This window comes from Equus quagga, chromosome 3 (genome assembly GCF_021613505.1).
Source record: "Equus quagga isolate Etosha38 chromosome 3, UCLA_HA_Equagga_1.0, whole genome shotgun sequence".
Taxonomy (NCBI): Eukaryota; Metazoa; Chordata; class Mammalia; order Perissodactyla; family Equidae; genus Equus; species Equus quagga.
The window spans coordinates 2,224,795-2,245,138 of record NC_060269.1 but is presented as its reverse complement, the minus strand read 5'-3'; the positions used below and the strand labels follow the sequence as shown (position 1 = coordinate 2,245,138).

Below are 20,344 nucleotides of genomic sequence, written 5' to 3'. Positions count from 1 at the left end.
ACAGCAACACCGTCACAGTGCCCAGTCCCAGTCCCGGCACAGCACGGCGACACCGTCACAGCACACAGTCCCGGTCCCGGCGCGGCACGGCGACACCGTCACAGCACACAGTCCCAGGCACGGCACGGCGACACCGTCACAGCACACAGTCCCGGGCACGGCACGGTGACACCGTCACAGCACAGTCCCGGTCCCGGCGCGGCACGGCAACACCGTCACAGCACACAGTCCCTGTCCCGACGCGGCACGGCGACACCGTCACAGCACACAGTCCCGGTCCCAGCGCGGCACGGCGACACCGTCAGAAGGTTCAAGTTCATACCAAAGAACAACTGTGCCAGCTCCAGGGAAGTCTTTGTGGAGAGAGCATTTTTACGATTGGAAAAGCTACGTGACGTACAGTAAATGGATTGGGATTCCATAATTAATTTTTTTAATTACATATTTGAGGAGTAAAAAGAAACCCAGGTGACTGTAGTGCAGCTGACACAGCTGAAAGAACTGGGTGAGCTGGGGTCACCTTGAGGGACCCCAAAAATGACTGTCTTTTGTATGGGGGTGGGACTTCCCTCCAGGTGTTCATATTAGAGTCTGGGGAGATTGGGTGAGGGTCATGAGAGGACAGAAAAGGCCAGAGGTACATAAAACTGTATAATAGAAGTATAAGTTATAAGCAAAAATAATAAATGTGCAATATCAAGTGTCTCTATTTCTGAATCAGCAGATTGAGCACGTTTGGCAACTGGCCAGTAGCTCTGTCTTATCAATCTAATGAAAATGATTGATGACCTTAGAATGTTATAAGGGGCTTATGTTCTGCACAAAAGATTAATTATATTTTAGAAGTGTCGTAAATGAAACAGTCTCCCAAGGTTCTCTATCCTAACCAGGTGGCACAACGTGTTGGGCTTCACTTTCTTTATTAAAGTGCCAGTACTTTACTATAGTGGACCATGGGGATGATTTACCAATTATCTCATAACAGGAATCATAAGTAGCTCTTATTTCCATCAGAATGTTGCATACTCGTAAAAAAATATTTTTAGTAAACAGAAACAGAAGTCTTCTTTAACATTATTCGTTTCATAGAAGAGAAGCATGCAGGAAGTCAAGAAAGACAATTTTTTGCAGGTGCCACTTGTGTATTCAGGGGTCGGGAGGTGGGGATGTTGTTTAAAATCCAGCAAGGGCTTTCTCTTCCACTGTTCAACCCCTACTTCTCCAAGAGTGAATAATATCAAACACTGCTGCTAGCTTTGTCCTGAACTCAGAAACCTCAGCACCCATTCCTAAACCAACTCACCCATCACCTTGATGACTTAACACATTCCTCCTAAACATGGTTTCCCTTATCTTCATGTAATTTGGGCTTTTTTTTTTCTCCATTTTCCTGCAATTATTGCTTCCTTCTCCTTCCTTCCTGATCTGTACTTGACTTCTCTCTCCTCTCTCACTGCAAACTACTACTGTTACTTCAGTCTTCTGTCTGCACTGGGGCATCTCCACTTCAGTGGGCATTCCTCCAGCTTCAGTCCCTATGACTGAGGGGAAAGCACATCACAGGTAAGATGTGGCACGCTCCAGTCCAGGTGAGAAGGCTTGCAGTGGGGGAGCACAGAGGTCTGACTGCTTATGCTGAGCCTCCGTTCATCAGCAGCTATGACGGACTCCAGCAGGATGATCGTCAATGTGGCCCTCTTTGGCATGAGTGGCACTTCCCACTCAGAGTGGAAAAAGTTTTGCCAGGAACGTTCTTCTGGGAAGCACTGACTTCCATAGTGGCTTTGCTCTGTGTTCTGTGACCAAAGACTGTAGTCTGGGCCGCAGTGGTCACCTCCACAGCTTCATGCATCGAGAGGGGCAAGAGGTGACCCTGCAGGTCCAGGTGCTGGACACTCCAGGTTATCCGCACAGCAGGCTGAGCAAGAGGCGTGTGACATAGGAGGTCAAGGAGGCCCTGGCACATCACTACGGGCAAGAGGGTCTCCATCTCGCACTGCTGGTCCAGAGAGCAGATGTGCCTTTCTCTGAAGAGGAAGCATCTTCCCCTGTCCAGATGGTCCAGATAACACAAAGAGGCGATTACACTAATGCCATTATTCCCATTTGAAGGATGTTACCCTAACAACAACTATGAAAAACTAGTCAAAAGAGTAGTTTAAAGCATGTTTAAAACAAGTGCTACTCACATAGAAACAGTCAGTAAAAATTACTTGATCTTCCCCCTAAGAGTCATTTTTACAATTTCCTTTAGAAGAATTCAGTCAGTCATTTTACAACTGGGTCATAGAAAAAGAACATGAGATCCTAAACTTCAGAGGCTAACTAAGTCTCAAACCCCTAAGAACCATAAACCTGAGTAAATTTGAAAATGTGGTCCCCAGACTACCTGCATCAGAATCAACTGTGCTGGTGTTAAAAACACAGATTCATCCAGGCCCTACTAAAGAGGATCTCAAGAGTGGAGCCTGCATGTCTGATTTGCATAAACTTTCCACATAATTCTTAAAAACAGTCAAGTTTCAGAACCACTGAACTGAAATAATGACTTGTATCCATTCAACATCAAGGGGACGAGCTCTTAGTTCACCAACAACTGGGCATTCATTCACTGATTCCAGCGTGAGCACAGTGTTGAGTACCTGAAAGGGCTTAATGATGGGCGAGTCACATGATCCCTGTCCTTCAAAAGCTTGCAGTGTAGAAGAGACAAACAGGTAAACAGGTGTAAGGCAATGCATTAAGTGCCATGTAGTGTAAGGTGTGACTAGACTAGGGGAAGGAGGCCTCTCTCAGACCTACGTCATGGACAAAATTCAGGGAGACCTGTGCTTTATGGAGAGGAAAGAAATCAGGAAATTCAGGTGCTTTGCTTGCCTTATCATCTGTAGGGTCAGTAACTGCTGGGTTCCAGCCATGAGAAGAGCACAGGGACCCCAGGTGAATACAAATAAGACGTGGCACCTTTGCCTAGTGGCCCATCCCTGTCTGTTTGTTCATTTATTATGAGTTGCTAAGTTGGAGGCTTATTCAGCCAGTCTCAGAGAGGAGCTGGGGAGAGGGGAGGGGTCCTGGGTACGGCCACACCTAGGAGAGGAGGGAGTCATGCCTGCATACAGTACACATACGTGTACAAGCAAGGCCCAGGGACAACCAACAGTTCCTGGGAGCTGCTCATCAACCGCTGCATTCCAATCAGTCTCTTCATTCTCTCTTCTTGGGCCACTCAAATTTAACTGGTGGACTTGACTAGTATTACTCAGTAGGCTTGTTAAGTCACTGAGCTCAGAGAACTCATCTTGACCGGAAAGTTCACAGGTAAACTACGTGGAGAGACAAGAGCAGGCATTCTTCATTCCAGAAGCATATGTATAAATGCTACGCTTCTTTTGGTCCAATCTCTGATCATGCTGACGTAGGATGTTACACTTAGAAAGCCAATGGACTTCGCTTTAAAGAAAGTTTTATTTTCTTTAACTCATAAAGGCATAAGATTGTTCTATATGACAAACATTTTGTTGTGCAGTAACTGTGCACGTTTCTAAAAATGAAAAAAAAAGTCAGGTGTAATCACAAGGAACTAGCAGAAAAAATTACGGTGACAAGAGTATAAAAAATAATCCTCACAATCCAACTCCTGAAAAATCAAGCACATGCTGTACAAAAGCAAAGAAGAGGAGATGATTGCAATTAAGAAACAATGTGGAATCTAAGAAAGCCCACAGACCTCCCCAAACTATTAGAGCCCGCAGTTCAAACGATATTTCTGGTAGAAATCAAGTGGGGGAATCTGCAGCCATTCCATCAGTGTAATTTTTAAAGTTTTTAAGATTCACTTAAAGCTGCTATTAAATAAACATTTAGCTTAAGCTATAGATGGATGTAGTTTAGTAAATGCATAAACAAATATTTGTCAAAAACTAACCTGACTCTTTCCATGTGTCTCCCCATGTTTCTCTATGCTGAGTCAAAAGGGTATTTTAAAAGACCTGTATTTTGAGAATAGACTGCTGCAGTTTGAGGATGTAGAATGATCTTGCAAGCCCCTAACTTCTCTTGCACAAGTGAATTCGACTCTCGCATGCCTCTGAGCTCCTAACTGCCTCTGCATACAGCCTGCTTCTCTGATGCCTCCTCCTTACGGCAGCGTCCAGTTCAGGAGTTGGAGGCGGAGGGGAGACAGATGGGCGAGGGCACAACTCAGATCCAGAATATTTCTTTAGAGAATAAAGAACTTCTGTCTCCCAGAACTCAGCAGCCAAGACTTCGTAGTCCTCAGAGGGGCCCACGACCCTTGAAAGACACTGCAGTCCTGGTCTGGCTTCCACCAGGATCTCTGGTTGAAGGTCGTCCGAGCACAGACTGGTGTTTGCGACCTTCTTCCGGAAGGTGCCTCAGATGCTGGTGGCAGCCATCTGGGTGTGCTCACAGACTGGAGAAGCTGCACAATGTCTGAATATTCAACAAGACCAGCAGCTGTTAGGGAGGAGCAAGGAGTTAAGGTCCTCTGGTTCCAGACACACCCTGCAATTTTTTTCTTCCTGACTCATGCAAAATGGGGACTAGAACATCTGCTGCCTTCTCCCTTTTCCTTCCCCCTTTCTGGGGCACTGATGTCTGCCATGGAAGGACTCTGCAGGCCGATGCCAGAGGAGTGACCTCTTCTTTCCTGCACCTCCCTGTTGTCTCAATAAATCTCTCTCTCAGTTTGTGCTCTAAAACTTTACAGAGGGGTTATAGGCTGCCAGCTGCGACAACTGGAACATCTCCCCAAACACTCCCTTTTTCTTGATTTGTGTTAGGTCTTCATTAATTTACAGCAAGATGGTGGAGATGTCAGTGAGTCATCTCCCCAAAATTGGGAAATAAAGGGAATGATTCGTCTGAATATCATTTGAATATTTTTTAAAAATTCATGAATAATGGATAAGAGCAGATGTAATAAAGTCACCCTAAGGCAAGGGCTACCAAGCAACCAAACTGCACTAGGAATTGAATCCAGGAACTGGGTAAAGTCTGTATCCTTCCACCATCATGGTATCATGTACCATTACTGTAACAGTCAGGCTTCAAGCAGGTATTCCTGATTTAGAATGAATAACTTGACTGTTGATGTCACAGTTGAGTGTGTATACAAAAGACTCAGAAAAGCCAATTCCAGGCCTGAAAATACCAAAGATCATGGGCTTAGTGGTTCCACAAAATTTAGTTGAAAAATAAGCCTTGCTACAATTCTAGGCATATGACTACAAATGTTACTAAGACTTCCTTGGCTTCGGTTCCTCAGTTATAACACAGGGATAATTTTATCTATGTTAGAAAGTTCAGAAGGTTATATTTAATAAATGTAATGTGCCTGGCATTGTGCCTGACTTATAGTAGGTTCACAGAAAATTACCGTTATTATTACGGTTTTCATTGTTGTTGTCACTACCCAGGCTATGACGAGGACTTGTTTGAATGAACTACTGGATGTTACAGAGGTTAGAGTGTGGGGGGCCGGAGTAAGTCATATGTCTGTTCAAGTTGCTCTGGAGCCACTTGCTTGCTTTGCAACCTTGGGCAACTAACTTCTCTAAACTTATCTCTTCAATGGTAAATTGGGAAGATAACAGTGTCTACTTTACTGGGTTACATTTGGGATTAATGTCATATTAACATAATAGTAAATTAACTCAGACACTGGCACATGGCAAGTGCACAATAAGCGTTAGCTATGCTCATTTTGATTTTATTGATAGCATTTATCTTATCCTAAAATTAAGACATATTATTTGTAGCCTTCTTTGGGATTATCTTGATAGGCTTCAGAAGAAAGTAAGAGTGAAATCAAAATTACACAGCCCTGATTTATAACTCTAAGAACTTCCTTATTAATTTAGAAGAAAATCGGGGAAGAAAATTCACTGGCTTAGTAAGGTTAAACTGAGAAGCCCAGTTTAGCAGGAAGGATATGGCCTGGCAGTCAGGGGACCTCTGTTACAGGCCCAGGCCTGCCAACAATCGGCTGTGCGGCTTTGGCCAAGCCGTTTAATATCACAAGGCCCCCATATCCTCATCTGTAAAATAAGGCGATTCGGACAGATGATCTCTAAGGTTGAATATCCTCTGAATCTGATCTGACGAGGTCTTATCATTCAGCTTTGGCTCTCTGAGAAGGAAAATGTGGTGCTTTAAGTGGGATGAGAGTAAGGGAATAGCACAAAATATAAAGAATGGTCCTTATTGTCCTCCTGTTTCATGATAATTTTTTCTCAGTTGATGTAATAGTTGGCTTTTTTAAAAGTTTCCCCCTAAAAAGTCCAGATGCTATGATTTCATCAACCACAAACAAATGGGGCAGGGCTGGTGAGGTCCTGGGAAAATGAACATAATTCCTGGAAAACAAAGTTTATATCCTAACTAGTTGTCCCAAAAGGACTAGATGGCCTCATACCCATTAGCACTCTGAAACCAAACAATTCATGATTGATTGTAAAATTTCCTTCCAGCTTAGTAGTATATTTAAATTATTAACACCAGATAACTTACATTAACTTATCTTGCTCTCGATTTTTATGTGAGGTATCAATCAACTGTGACTATTCTTGCTCTGGGTCCACAGAGAACGTGTTTGGCCACTAACATGATGACTATACACCAAGTGACACTACTTTCAAATATTCAACTATTTTCCAGCCAGAAATCAATCTAAAGATTATAAGCTAAATCAACCATTCCCTTCTATTTTTGGCAGTAATTCAAAAGTGCAATTTCTCTCACAGTTTAGGGCATGAGCATCTTTTCATAAATAATTATCAACATGTAAGAACTTCCCAGTGGCTGAATACATGGACTCGTAAGTGGTGTCGAGCTTACAAATCCATTATCCTTGGGTGCTTTAACTTATTTTCCCTGAATGATATTATGGTGCAAAGTATAGGAAATGTCTGGTGGAGACAAAGAGGGAACATTTTAATATTACAATACAGAAAACAGGAACTGAACACACACTGTGAAAGTTATACCATTTAATGCAATAAGTACTAACCCAGCAAGAGAAGAATTCTATGTTATAATATATAACTCAGGAAACAACCACTTGAGCCAAACAGTTTATTTAGCATGAATTTTTGTTATGGTGATGTTTTAAAAATATTTACTGACAAATATGGCTTATGCATCAACCAATACCCACAGGCCAGGTCTGGGAGTCGTACTCAAGAGGTTAAGGGTGGTAGCTATTTAATAACTTGTATTAAACATTTCATTATGACAATCAATATGAACACTTCAATAATGTACTGGGTGAATAATAGGTCCGGCTCTAAACTTGAGAAGTTTCCAGAGACGCGTGATGAGGGATCAATAGTTGTATTTGTATAGACTAAAACCCCAAGACTACCCAGTCCCCAATAATGCTCAATCACTCTCTTTACTTGGTAGGTCTTTACTGCCCTACAATTCCCGTGTCAATACCTATGCTCAAGACGTCATCACATGCCAGAAACTTTTCCTGACCCCACCCTTTACCCCCACCCAAAACCAGGCTAAATGTCAGCCTCTGTAGCTCCAATATATTTTCTATCACCACACGAGCAATTACAACAAATTGAAAGGATGCTTTCCTGTCTGGCCCTCCCTCTTCCCCGTCTCTAAGTTTAGTTAGGACACAGGAATCTCCACTAGACATAAACAGGAAATGTACCTGTCTTGTCCACTCTGTCCCTGGAACAAAGTAGACCTTCAATAAACATTTGCAGCAGTAATAACCACCTAGAGTGGTTTTTAAAATTCTAATTCCCAGGCTTCATCCCTAAAGATTCTGATGCATTTTTACCAAGCATCCCAAGTGATTCTGCTGTAAATGGCCCAGCAATGTTTTTTTTTCAGGAGGAGGAGGATTAGCCCTGAGCTAACATCTACCACCAATCCTCTTTTTTCGCTGAGGAAGACTGGCCTTGAGCTAACATCTGTGCTATCTTCCTCTACTTTATATGTGGGACACCTGCCACAGTGTGGCTTGATAAGCAGTGCTAGATCCGCACCCAGGATCCAAACCGGCAAATACTGGGCGGCAGAAATAGAGCCTGCCAACATAACCACCATGCCACCAGGCCAGGCCCCCCAGGAATCTTTTTATTTCCACGACCTAGTCTGATATATTTAACACTTTATTAACTTTTTCTACCATTTTTATTAATTTGATAGGGCTGCCGAAACAAAGTACCACTAACTGGGTGGCTTACGCAACAGAAATTTATTGTCTCTCAGTTCTGGAGGCTAGAAGTCTGAAATAACGTTAGCAGGGTTGGTTCCTTCTGAGGGCTATGAGTGAAGGATCTGTCCAAGGATTCTCTCCTTGGCTTGTGGACGGCCGTCTTTATGTTCACATGGCATTCTCCCTGTATTCATGTCTTTGTCCAAATTTCGCTGTTTTATAAGGACACCAGTCATATTGGATTAAAGGCCCACCCTATGACCTTATCTTAACTAATTACAACTGCAATGACCTTATTTCTAAATAAAGTCAGTTCTGAGGTGCCTTCAGTGTTTCTCAACCACATTAGAGGAAGTCATCCAATAAACTGGGTTTGATTCTAGGCATGTGAGGTGAAGAGGATGCAAATCACAGTACTATTTTGTAGTTGTTCCAAATCACCAAATGTATTTTGATCTAAGCTTTTCCATTACATGCCATCTGAGTAATCAATAGATTGTAACCAGATTATGTAATTATAAATCCTTAGAAAATGCTTTTGATAATGATGATAACACAACACTCCTACAAAAATGATATGACAATTCCCTTGGCCAAGGTCCTCCGTCTTAAAGGAATTCAGTGGTTCCAACAGATTCAGGCCGACAGGCAAATATAAATGACTGCCAAACGTTGTAAATGTAATTATATCAGTATCAATATGCAGCATTGATAATATGTAGTTTTGAGGTTGTATATACATGAATTACAACAGCAAAATAAAATGGACAACTAAAGCCTTTTTTTAGAAAGTTCCCCCAGCTCTCTCCATTTGCTTACATTATTTGATCCCACCTTCACTTCCCATTACATGTAACAGCTTTTAGAAACATAATGACATACAGATCTGTTGATGGTCCTATGTTGGGCGATAACTCCTTTGGTCATTTTTGAGGAATATACTCCAAGGCAAATAGCCATTGAACTTCTTCTCTCCTTCAGGAACTTTTGGGACATGCTTGGAAGAATTACACTGCCATTCTTTTCACCCATGCAGAAAAAACAGAAGAGGCTGGGTTCAGTGAAGGCGAATACTTACATGAGGCCTCCGAAACCCTGCTAACTCTACTGAATTCTGTTCAGCACAGATATATTTTCCAGTATAAAAAAGGAAACTCACTTAATAAACAAAGAATAAAAATCTTAGAAAGAATCATGGAATTTATAAGAGAAAACTGTCACCAAGCTCTTACCTTTAAATAAAGTTTAGATGAAAGGAAAAGAGCATTGGCTTTTAGAGTCAGAAACCTGTTTTCAAAGGTGTCTCTGTCAGCGAGGCTGTGGACTGTCGAATTCCCGTAGGCTGCTGGTGAGTGTCACTGGTGTAACCACTTTGGAAAACTGTTTGGCACTTAAAAGAACATAAAAGATTCAAGATTTCTAATGCAAATTCTATGACATGGCAATTACAGTCCTAAGTACATATCCAACAGAAATGTGTACGTTTGTGCACTAAAAGATATATGTACAAGAATGTTCACAGCAGTACTGCTCATGATAGCTAAAAGCTGGAAATCACCTAAATGTCCATTAACAGTAGAATGGATAAGCAGACTGTGGTACATCCACACAGTGGAACAGTACAGTGATGAGAATGAGCAAACTACAACCGCATGTAACAGGGCCAGTGAATTGCCCAGACGTAGTGCTGAACGACAGACCCAGACATGGAGGAGTACATACACTACGATTCCCACAATCAAAACTAACGTAATCTAAACTACTCTACTGTCAAGTGCGGGAGTCGGAAGAGCGGTTACCTCGAGGAGGGGACAGTGAGTGAAAGCACGCACAGGGTGGCTTCTGCTTTCTGATCTGGAGGCTGGTTACACAGTGTGTTCACTTTGTGAAAAGTCAACAACAAACACTTCTGATTTGTGAACTGTTTAGTGTATATGTTACACTTAAATAAAACTTAAAAATGAATAAATTATTATCCATATTTTAAAAACTAGCTCCACTTCTTACTTGATACTAGGCGAGGAAAATTACTGAAGCTTGTGAAAGCCCATTCCTCACTGGGAATACCTACTTCATAGTTATTGTAATGATTACACAACTTGGCACGCGGTAGATGCTCAATAAATGTTCACTTTCTTTTCCACCTTCTTATAATCTGTGGTTCCAATTTAGGCTGGAAATACAGGTAAAAACTCAGAGGTGAGTCCAGCTGCAGAAACGAGCATCACAACTGTGATAACTGAGTCTGAAGCAAGCTGGACTGCAGAGGAGGCTCTGGACGGGGAAGGCTGCTCACTCTGGCTAGGACAGGGGACCAGGATGCTCTCACAGGCAGTGGGGGCATCAAAGGAAGATGACTCTAGTCCACCACAACAGCCACGTCCACCACCAAGTTGAAGTCGGATCACACTCCTGTTTAACATTTGTACGTGAGCTTTACAGTTTATAAAATTCTTTCACTAAGATCGTCCCCAATTTACAAACAGCTTATTTCCACAAAGTTAATTTGTAAGTTGTTTCTTTTGTGTGCAATACACTGTATTTTCCATTAGAAACGGGATTACAGCTGGTGGTTATTCTCCCAGACGTCCTCAAAAGCTGACAATGCCTAATACTACCTGAACTCTAACAGAAATTGTATTAGAAAGCCTTTAACAAAATTTATAAAATGTTTCTATGGGAAACCATAATACAAATTCCAACTTGAAACAAAATTTTTCTTTATTTCTTTGCATGGCCCCCTTCTGCCATTGTGGGTCCAGGATTGTGAAGTGGGAGCCTCAACAATGGGGCTGAGTTTGGGAGTTAAGTAGGAATTGATACTTCCCCAGGGATTGGTGGCTTGGTGACAGAGGAAGAAATCTGAGGCTGAGAAGTGGAAACTGCAGTGACTGGTGAAGAGGAGAGCGGAAACTTCACGTTTTGAGTCCTTTAGACTCTTCATTCATGTGATGTCAGCTTACGCTTCCAGAACACAAATACTAGTGAGTTTCAGGAAAGATGCGTTGTGCAGAACATTACGGATTCAAGATCCCTGAGGCTGGCCTGGTGTTAATGATTAATAGCGGAAAGGTGCCCCTAGCTTCAAAGAGGAAGACTTCTGTGATGTTCTTCCCTGCATTACTTGTTATTTTTAGATTTACAGATATATATATTATACAAATATATAAATATTACATAAGTCCCTAAAAGTGATCATAATACATATTCGACTTTTAGTAGTCTCATTTTGCTTTATGGTACACCTTTACCTCTCTCCTCCTTCCACCTCTCCTCTTCATGCAAATCAGCCCACTATAGATAACTCACGTGAACAAAAAGCGTGGTGTGCACCATTTGTATTTTCTTCATGTCTGAACAATCACAAACACATGGAGTACATATATATACGTAACCACACACACACAGAGTACATATATACACATAACCACACACACACAGAGTACATATACACATAACCACACACAGAGTACATATATACACATAACCACACACACAGAGTACATATATATATACACGTAATCGCAGAGTACATATACACACATAAACAATCACACACAGAGTACATATACACACAAAAACAACTGCACACAGAGTACATATATATACACATAATCGCACACACATGCAGTACATATGTACACATAATCACACACACTGAGTACATTTATACACATAATCACACACAGAGTACATATATACACAAAAACAACTGCACACACACAGAGTACATATATACACATAAACAATCACACAGAGTACATACACACAAAGAGACATAGGGTTCTTATCTTTTTAAAAACACTTTCATATTATACTCTCCATAGCGTCTTTTTTATGCACTTAACACCATCTCATACAAATTCTTCACTTGGCTTAAATTCACCCCCTTTCAAGACTGCACAACATTTCATGCTATATATGCAACACTCTGATGATGATGTGCATTCCAGGTTTATGCCACCCAAAGCCAGGCTCCAACAACTATTCTTGTACATGTATTTTTATTGAACATGGATTTTTTTTCTGTAAGTTACATTTCCAAGAGGGGGATTTCTGGGTTGAAGTATATGTACACTTTAATTTTATCTTATCCAATTTCTTTCCATACATGTTCTAACAAACTATTTTCAACAACCTTTGAGTACCCTTTCCCTATATTCTCGTCATCAATTGGCGTTAACACCCAGTGCTAACACCAGTCAATAAATGTAAAATCATCTTACTGTTACTTTAATTTGTACTTCCTAGACTTTCACTGAATTGGAGAATCTTTTTATACGCAGGTTGGTCATTTAGATTTGCTCTTCTATAAATTGCCTCTTCACATTCTTAATCCTTTTTGCCATTTTTTTTGGATTACTTCTCACGATGATTCTTTGCTTGACCAAAAGTTTAGTCAGGCTCCTGAACCTTCTCCTAGGCCCATCTGTGCACTTTGTTGTAAAATCTAGTTTTAGCAAGACTCCTCCACCCTCAGTATCTGCTCAGGTTCCTCATCTTCCACCATCCCCAGGTGATGCCTGGTTATCCTGGCCTGTTTTCAGCAAGATCCTGCCAGTTCGGTTTAACCAGACTCCTCCTGACCTTTGACGTTTCCTCTTAGTAACTTTCCATCCACTCCACCTCCTTGCCCCTCCAAGCTCCTTGGCTGTAAGTTCCCACATGCCCATGCTGTTTTCAGAGGTGAGCCCAACCTCCCTCCCTCACTGTAAAATCCCATTGCAGTGGCCCCCTAAACTTATCTCGATGGTCCTGACTAAAGCCTGCCTTGCCATCTTTAACAAGTGTCATTGAGTATTTTTTCCTCCTGCTTGGCAAACTGGAAAAGCTCTATGTATATTATAGATATTAGCCCTCTATCTGTCCTTCACATTGCAAGTGGTTTTCAATTCTATTATTTATCCTTTAACTTTATGGTAACTTGTGCCAGACTAAGTATGTGAATTTTTTATAGTTATATATTTCTTTTCTTTTTTTTTTGAGGAAGATTAGCCCTGAGCTAACTGCTGCCAATCCTCCTCTTTTCACTGAAGAAGACTGGCCCTGAGCTAACATCTGTGCCCATCTTCCTTGACTTCATACGTGGGATGTCTACCACAGCATGGCTTGCCAAGCAGTGCCATGTCCCGCACCCAGTATCCGAACCGGCAAACCCCGGGCTGCCGAGAAGTGGAACGTGTGAACTAAACTGCTGCGCCACCGGGCAGGCCCCTAGTTATATATTTCTATGTACAGGATACTTGATAGGGTTTTAGTTTCATTTCCTTTCAGGTGGGTAACCAACTATATTTGCTCTATTTATTAAATAATCCATCCTTTTCCTACACAAGAAAGGTAGATATACAGACAGAGGCAGATACATAGATATACAGATATATATCTCCTTTATCTATTTCTGGATCTATTCTGGATTTTGCTTTTTTTTAAAGATTGGTACCTGAGCTAACATCTGTTGCCAATCTTTTTTTTTTCTTCTTCTTCTCCCCAAAGCACCCCCAGCACATAGTTGCATATTCTAACTGTGAGTGCCTCTGGCTGTGCTATGTGGGAAGCCGCCTCAGCATGGCCTGACAAGCGGTACCATGTCTGCGCCCAGAAACTGAACCGGCGAAACCCTGGGCTACTGAAGCAGAGGGTGTGAACTTAACCACTTGGCCACTGGCCCAGCCCCTGTTCTGGATTCTTAATTCTTTTCCATTATCTATTTTATTTATATTATTGTCAATACCACAAGGATTTAATTAAAATGGTTTTATATCATTCCTTGATATCTAGGAGGACAAATTTCCCTTGTTTTCCTTTTTTCAAAATATTTTCTGGCTACTCTCAGGCATTCATTTATATGTATTTTCTAATTTCTAAAAAAAACCTTCTTTTGTAGTGTGTATGTTTATGACAAATGATATTTTGTGATATTAAATCTTTCCATGCAAGCATACAAGATGTTTCTCCATCTTACTTTATGTTTATTATTTATTTTATATTACTATATTTCTTGCATTTTTCTTTTCCTTAGTTTTGCTGATTAGATAAAGTTGCTATTAATTCGGTTTTTCTCCTTGATAATCTGGAAGTTCTACTCTAGTTCACACCCACTGAGGATTATTTCCTCCTTCCTGAATTCAGAATCAAGTATGCGCTTCTCTCCTATTGTTAGACACCAGGTAACAACTGTTTCTTTCTTTCCCCGGGGCATCGTCCCCCCTTCCCACCCCCAGACTATGAAAAGACCTTTGGAACACTTCCATTATTTCCCCATTTCCTTTTCTCCTTCCCCGTCCTCCCTAGGGAGAGGGTTTTGGGATGCTTTTCCTTTCCCCACACTACCAGATTTTGCTAAGACAGTTAATTATTTAATTCAAGTCTCCCTTTATAGATTGCCCTTCTGTTTCAGAAGTCCTTTCTTACCATTTACATTGAACATTCCTGACAATTTATCGCTATCTCTTTTAACTATAATACAAACATTAGAAGGTCCATTCCTCACCACTGTTTCCTTTTTTCCTCTTCCCTCATCTTTCTAGTTAGTGTGTTTTCCTAATATACTCTGAATTCTAGCATAATATCCAAGAGGCATTAAATTCCAGACACGGTCTCCCACGTGCTACTCTGCAATAGCAATCCTAGCCCTCGTAATAATCAGCACAGTGGATGCAGGGAGATCATCTGTTCGTTGGTAACGGGGTGGTTGGATCATAAGAATTGGGGAGGCACTGAAGTGAACATCTGACTGCTGTGCTCCGCCTGATGTGGGGTCGTTCTGCTTTTTCTGGATGACAGTAAGTGTGTGTCCACTGAACAGTCTCCATTACTGGAGATAATTACAACTTGCAACAAAAGAACCACATGACCAGAACTGGCTCTAGGTAAATTAAAGGCTGTCCAGAAACTTCACCTTTGGTATTCTGCTACCTTTCCTAATAGAGTCTGTAATTTGCAATCTTCCCTCACGTCCCTCCAGATGCCCAACCTGTATGCTATTCTCCCCCAGAAGACAAAAATCTCTACACACTTTCTATCTTGAAAGTGCTTTGAACATCTGAGAGGATGGGAAGATAGTATACTTGGTATTTGTGTGCAGCTGGGGTTAAGTCTCAGCCGCATGTCCCATCCGAGGCATGAGTGATTCACCTCAATGCTCTCCAGCTCTGACCCTACAGGCTTATTCTTCTAGATATGTGACCTTGACTAGCAATTTCAGACTTTTTTTTTAGTTATATTTATCTAGACTCTGCCTTTTTTAATAAAGCATTTGCTTAGATTTCTGTTGTATTGATTTTCAGGCACATCACGATTCTTTTACAAAAAGGCTAATGTTTTTAAATTGCATTGCTATTTCCCGGATTCTCGCTCAAACTTTATTTAAAAACTAAGTCTCGAAATTTAGCCCTACCCTCAACCCATGTTTGCAGCTCTTTACTGCCCATGGGTCCTGTCCCTACGCTACTCCATGCTATTCTCTGAATAAAGGAGCACTACTACCAGACCTTGAGAGTCCAAGAAATCTTTCTTTCACCTCCTTGACTCACCGAGCCTGCATCAATGCCATTCCCCCATTTTTCAGGCCTTTCTCAGATACAAGCTCATTCCTGTCTTGGGACTTAGATTTCTCCCTCCTCGCCCATTGTTCATCAGATTAATTCCCACTCATCCTTCCTTAATCAATCATCATCTCAGATGTCTTCCCTAACTCCCCAGTTTAAACTAGATTTTCCAAGGCCGGCCCGGTGGACAGCAGTTAAGAGTGCACGTTCTGCTTTGGCGGCCCAGGGTTTGCCAGTTCAAATCCAGGGTGTAGACATGGCACTGCTTGGCAAGCCATGCTGTGGTAGGCATCCCACATATAAAATAGAGGAAGATGGGCAGGGATGTTAGCTCAGAGCACAGATGTTAGCTCAGGGCCAGCCTTGCTCAGCAAAAAGAGGAGGATTGGTGGCAGATGTTAGCTCAGGGCTAATCTTCCTCAGAAAAAAACCAACCTAAAAAATAAGTCTCTCTTCACAAGCACTCAAGTTTTTGTTTTCAATGCATGTGCTGTTTTAAGAGAAAATGTTATCCTGTCATATGAAAACTGAAGGTTACAGAAAAAAGTTATTTCTACCAAAATCATTCTCTTTTGATAAACTTATTGAAAGTGACTTTTAGTTTGCATTTTTCATTAATCTTTTTCAAAGAGAAATCAAATTGTGGTGTTGATTTTGGATGACTCCTGCACTGTTCTTTCCAAATTCCCCAGGTGTGAAAAGTTGAGTGGGTTTTAAATTAACAAGTATCAGCCAAATATGTAATCTTAGGGTTGAAAAGTTAAGTGGATGCATATCTTGAGAGCATTTATCTCCTGGGATGTATGATATTCTAATGAGGCAATTTACAAAAACAAATTTAAAACTCTGGTCAGAGCAGCCTTGATATGAAGGCTGTCATACGAATGCCATTGTAGAAATGAACAGACATTAATAATTGCTATTTGAACAATTTTGTAGGTACTATGTAGCAAAGGGAAAGGCAAGAAGAATATTAGCCCCTTCATGAAAAAGGATTATTCTTTTTTCTTGCAATTACTGAGCCCTGGGCTTGTTTCTGCTGCTGTTGCTAAGGACAATAGCCTGCCAGATAGGAAATGATGTTGATGAAGACATAAACTAACACTTACACACACATTTCACTCAAAAATCCAGAGAACTTGGAATAGTGTGTGTTGCGGGGGGGCGGTGGGAGTATGGAAGGGAAAGGAAAAAAGAAATAAGGGAATACATAAAGCTGAAAAATATAATATACAATAATTAATTCACACTCTGAAATTCCAGGTGGCTCAGTTTCAAACCAACAATGATTGCATTGTTCTGGGTCCTTTCTCCAAATTTTTTTGGAGTTATACCCCTATGAATTATCTCTGCCAAGAATTATCCAAAGGAAAAACCATAACTACAAAAAATGCAACAAGCAAGAATGTGTAAGTCACTAACTCTTTTCCAACAAGTTGGTATCTGAAGATCCAATTTTGCATAGAGGCATATTAGCGAGCAGCAACTATCCTTCTTTTCATTATTATTGCAAATTTTGGAGTTATCCTCCAAGCAGTACTGCAAAGGGGCTACAACTATAAAGAGCTGCTCCTGGTTTAAATCTCACTTGCTCTCTTATCTACCTGCAGCACAGTGGCTTCCCTCATAGGTTGGCTTTGGTACCAACTGTCGCGGCAGGACGAGTGCCCTCAACAACAGCGCACGCCTGCAAGAGTCAAGGCTCATGGTCTTCAGAAGGCAACTGCTGCCAGTAGCAGCCTGGTTTTGCCAAGTGATTCTTCCTAAGAACCTCTGTAACAAAAAGAAAAAATTTGCTAAATTCTCTTTGTAATCACTCCAAGGAGTGTTTAATGATCTCTCTCTTTAGAATCTCTTAAATGCTTCTCTAAAGGAGGAGCTACTCTCATCTCTTTATATGAATGACTACAGTTTAGGGGTTTTTATTCATCACTATCCTTCCCTACAGTTTAACCAAAGCTAAACCTCTTATTCGAATAACACATGACTCACGTAGTTACCGGAGAGGAAAGGGTACTGCTGTGGAGAAGGGCACAGCATTAGTGCAAACTGAAAGATCTAGGCTTCAGCTAGCTAGACCTCAGCACAGGCATTTAACTTTTCTGTTGATTTTTGGAGGTAAAATGGCTGGTCCACCTCTAGGGATTTAAGAAATTCAGAAGACGTGTGAAAGTACTTTGTTAGCTATAAAGCATTAAGAAGCTTAAAATAATTCCGTAATAAAATCCATGACAGGAGACAGATATTATTGATATATCCCCCCAACTTTTGTCAGAGAAGGGCATAGTTACTCCTTAACTAAAATTTTGGAGGGCAAAGCTTTCTTCACAAGACAGCAGTCTTCAATGCTATTGTTAACTGAGTTACATTAACTTGCCTCCCTAGTTTTTATTTTGTATCTTGGTGATTAAGTTTTAGTTTTCACAGCACTTAGAACCAGGACTTGTGTCACAATTCATGTAGCTAAAGTACACAGCTAATATTGTACACTTCTGGTATTTTATATTTTTAAAGGCACAACCTAGTTTCCCAGGGAAACTGTGGAGGTATATTCATGCTCCTTTACTGCCCGTGATAAGCAACAGCAAGATGCTCCCCCATCCATCAAGAACATGAAGCTATGACTGCTTCTATTTATGTGACACTAACACACCACAGTGAGAAGTACTACTATCTTCCTAGCCTAAGAAAACTGCAAAACTATTTGAAACTTTATAAGTAATATACTAAGCCAGTGAAAGGGCATTAATGAACAGGGCTGGCCAACATCTAAATATCCAAAAAATGGATTTCAGTGGGAAAGCAGGGAGTGAGGAAAGTTTCAGTAATGAACATCTGTAATGAGGGAAGAGATACCTCTGGCATAGAGAAACAATCAGGTCTGCTGAAAGACAGGGCCACACCCGGTAGGAAATATTCCTTAAGCTACTCTGTTCAATTCATAAGTACCAAGTAATCTTCTGAACAAGGATTCAATTCTCAGGAAAAGTGATAGCAGGAAAGGGGAGAGCAGAGACAGGAACACTAGTTTCTGGAGAGGAACATCCTTATCATAAACTGGTATCAACACAATATGCATCTTTTATATTCCAGGCAGGCATTACTCTAAGTCGTCTGTGGGTACTGACTCACACAAGCTTCACAATCCACAGATGAGGGAAATAAGTATAGAGAGGCTAAACAGTTGCCCAGGGTCACACAGGCCTTTAACTGTAGAGCCAGCAATCAACCCTGGTAACCTGGCTTCACAACCAAAACTACCAAGCTCTTTGGATTTCTTAGCATCTCTGAGAGTCATCTACAGATGCAGGCTTTTGGACCTGCAAAGCTAAGACCCAGACTCTGGGATCCGGTTAAACTTACTTGCTCTATGAGGCCCTACCCACACCCTCTATCTTGCCGACATGCTTCTTATTAAACTCCTATGAGTTACCTTGAATATTCTGTAAATAGTCTAAATGGGAATTTACATATTTTAGAAAAGCAACAACCAATTATCTGTTTGGTGGGCACTTAATGTTTTTGTATCCGTAGAGTACTGAATGTTCTTAGGAGAAGCAAGGCAGGGAAAAAACTTCCAATTTTGTATTAAAATCACCATGTCCTGAAAATGACTCATCTCAAAAGAATAACACACATGGCTTTTTTTTTTTTTTTTTTTTGAGGAAGATTAGCCCTGAGCTAACATCTGCTGCCAATCCTCCTCTTTTTTGCTGAGGAAAACTGGCCCCGAGCCAACATCCATGCCCATTTTCCTCTATTTTATATGTGGGACGCCTGCCACAGCATGGTTTGACAAGCAGTGCGTAGGTCTGCACCTGGGATGCGAACCGGCAAACCCTGGGCAGTTGAAGCGGGATGTGCAAACTTAACCTCTGTGCCACTGTGCCAACCCCTGGAATTTCTAAAAATAAGAAAACTTAGTACTCCCAACATTCCCTGTAAGACCCTTGCATGAAGAAAGTATCTTGGGGGAGGGTCATAGATGCCAAGGGGCACCAGCCATTTAGCCTGTGACCTAACTCCATGCCCTACTACTGAAGTCCTTAAAAGGCTGAAAACCAGTCAGAAGCCAGAGGGTTATGTCCAGTTTGCTAACTATGCCTTTCTTTTTTGTTGATTCTCTAAGAGCTCTTTGATCCCAGCAATACAAATAAAACAGAATTAAGTTTTCTGTAAAAACAAAGACTAAATGGCCCTACATTGATAATCTGATTAATGCTTTCATGTAACTTGAAAAATTTGGAATAAATATTTCAACTACCCAAGTAGCTGAAACATTCTTTAAATCATGTTAAAATTATTTAAGGAAATTTAATATAATTGGGGAAAATTAGAAAATACAGAATCACAGAAGACTTCACAGTCTTTATTCACAAGAGTAACGTATCTCAGATACAAAATAACTTTTGAAATTTGTGTTTAGTTATCAACAGAAGTTAATGATAGTCTGTTAACATCAGTTTTTCAGAAAGAAGATAAAACTTCTATGATGGTATCATATCCTGGCCTACCAGAACTCCATAGACTTAAATAAATGAACTTTATACTTTTTACGATGCTGCATGCAGCGTGTTTGGAAATTTCTGGTTTTGCC

At 41.0% G+C, this 20,344-nt stretch overlaps 2 protein-coding genes across 4 annotated transcripts in view; one reads left to right on the top strand and one right to left on the bottom strand.

The window, feature by feature from the left end:
• The first annotated feature begins 1,659 nt into the window (after positions 1-1,659).
• GIMD1 (GIMAP family P-loop NTPase domain containing 1) lies at positions 1,660-9,442 on the top strand. The gene is given in 3 exon segments (XM_046656543.1): positions 1,660-1,719; positions 1,721-2,060; positions 9,177-9,442. Coding segments are annotated over 3 exon segments (666 nt in total).
• AIMP1 (aminoacyl tRNA synthetase complex interacting multifunctional protein 1) overlaps positions 7,082-20,344 on the bottom strand; it is a 41,044-nt gene continuing 27,781 nt past the window's right edge. Inside the window, exons 9-11 of one of the 3 annotated variants that reach the window (XR_006887947.1) lie at positions 17,352-17,520; positions 9,433-9,590; positions 7,082-9,220 (exon numbers count right to left, since the gene is read on the bottom strand). The gene's annotated coding sequence lies outside the window, so the exon portion shown is untranslated. The remainder of the gene's footprint in view (positions 9,221-9,432; positions 9,591-17,351; positions 17,521-20,344) is intronic. The other 2 variants (XR_006887949.1, XR_006887948.1) reach the window with 2 other exon arrangements.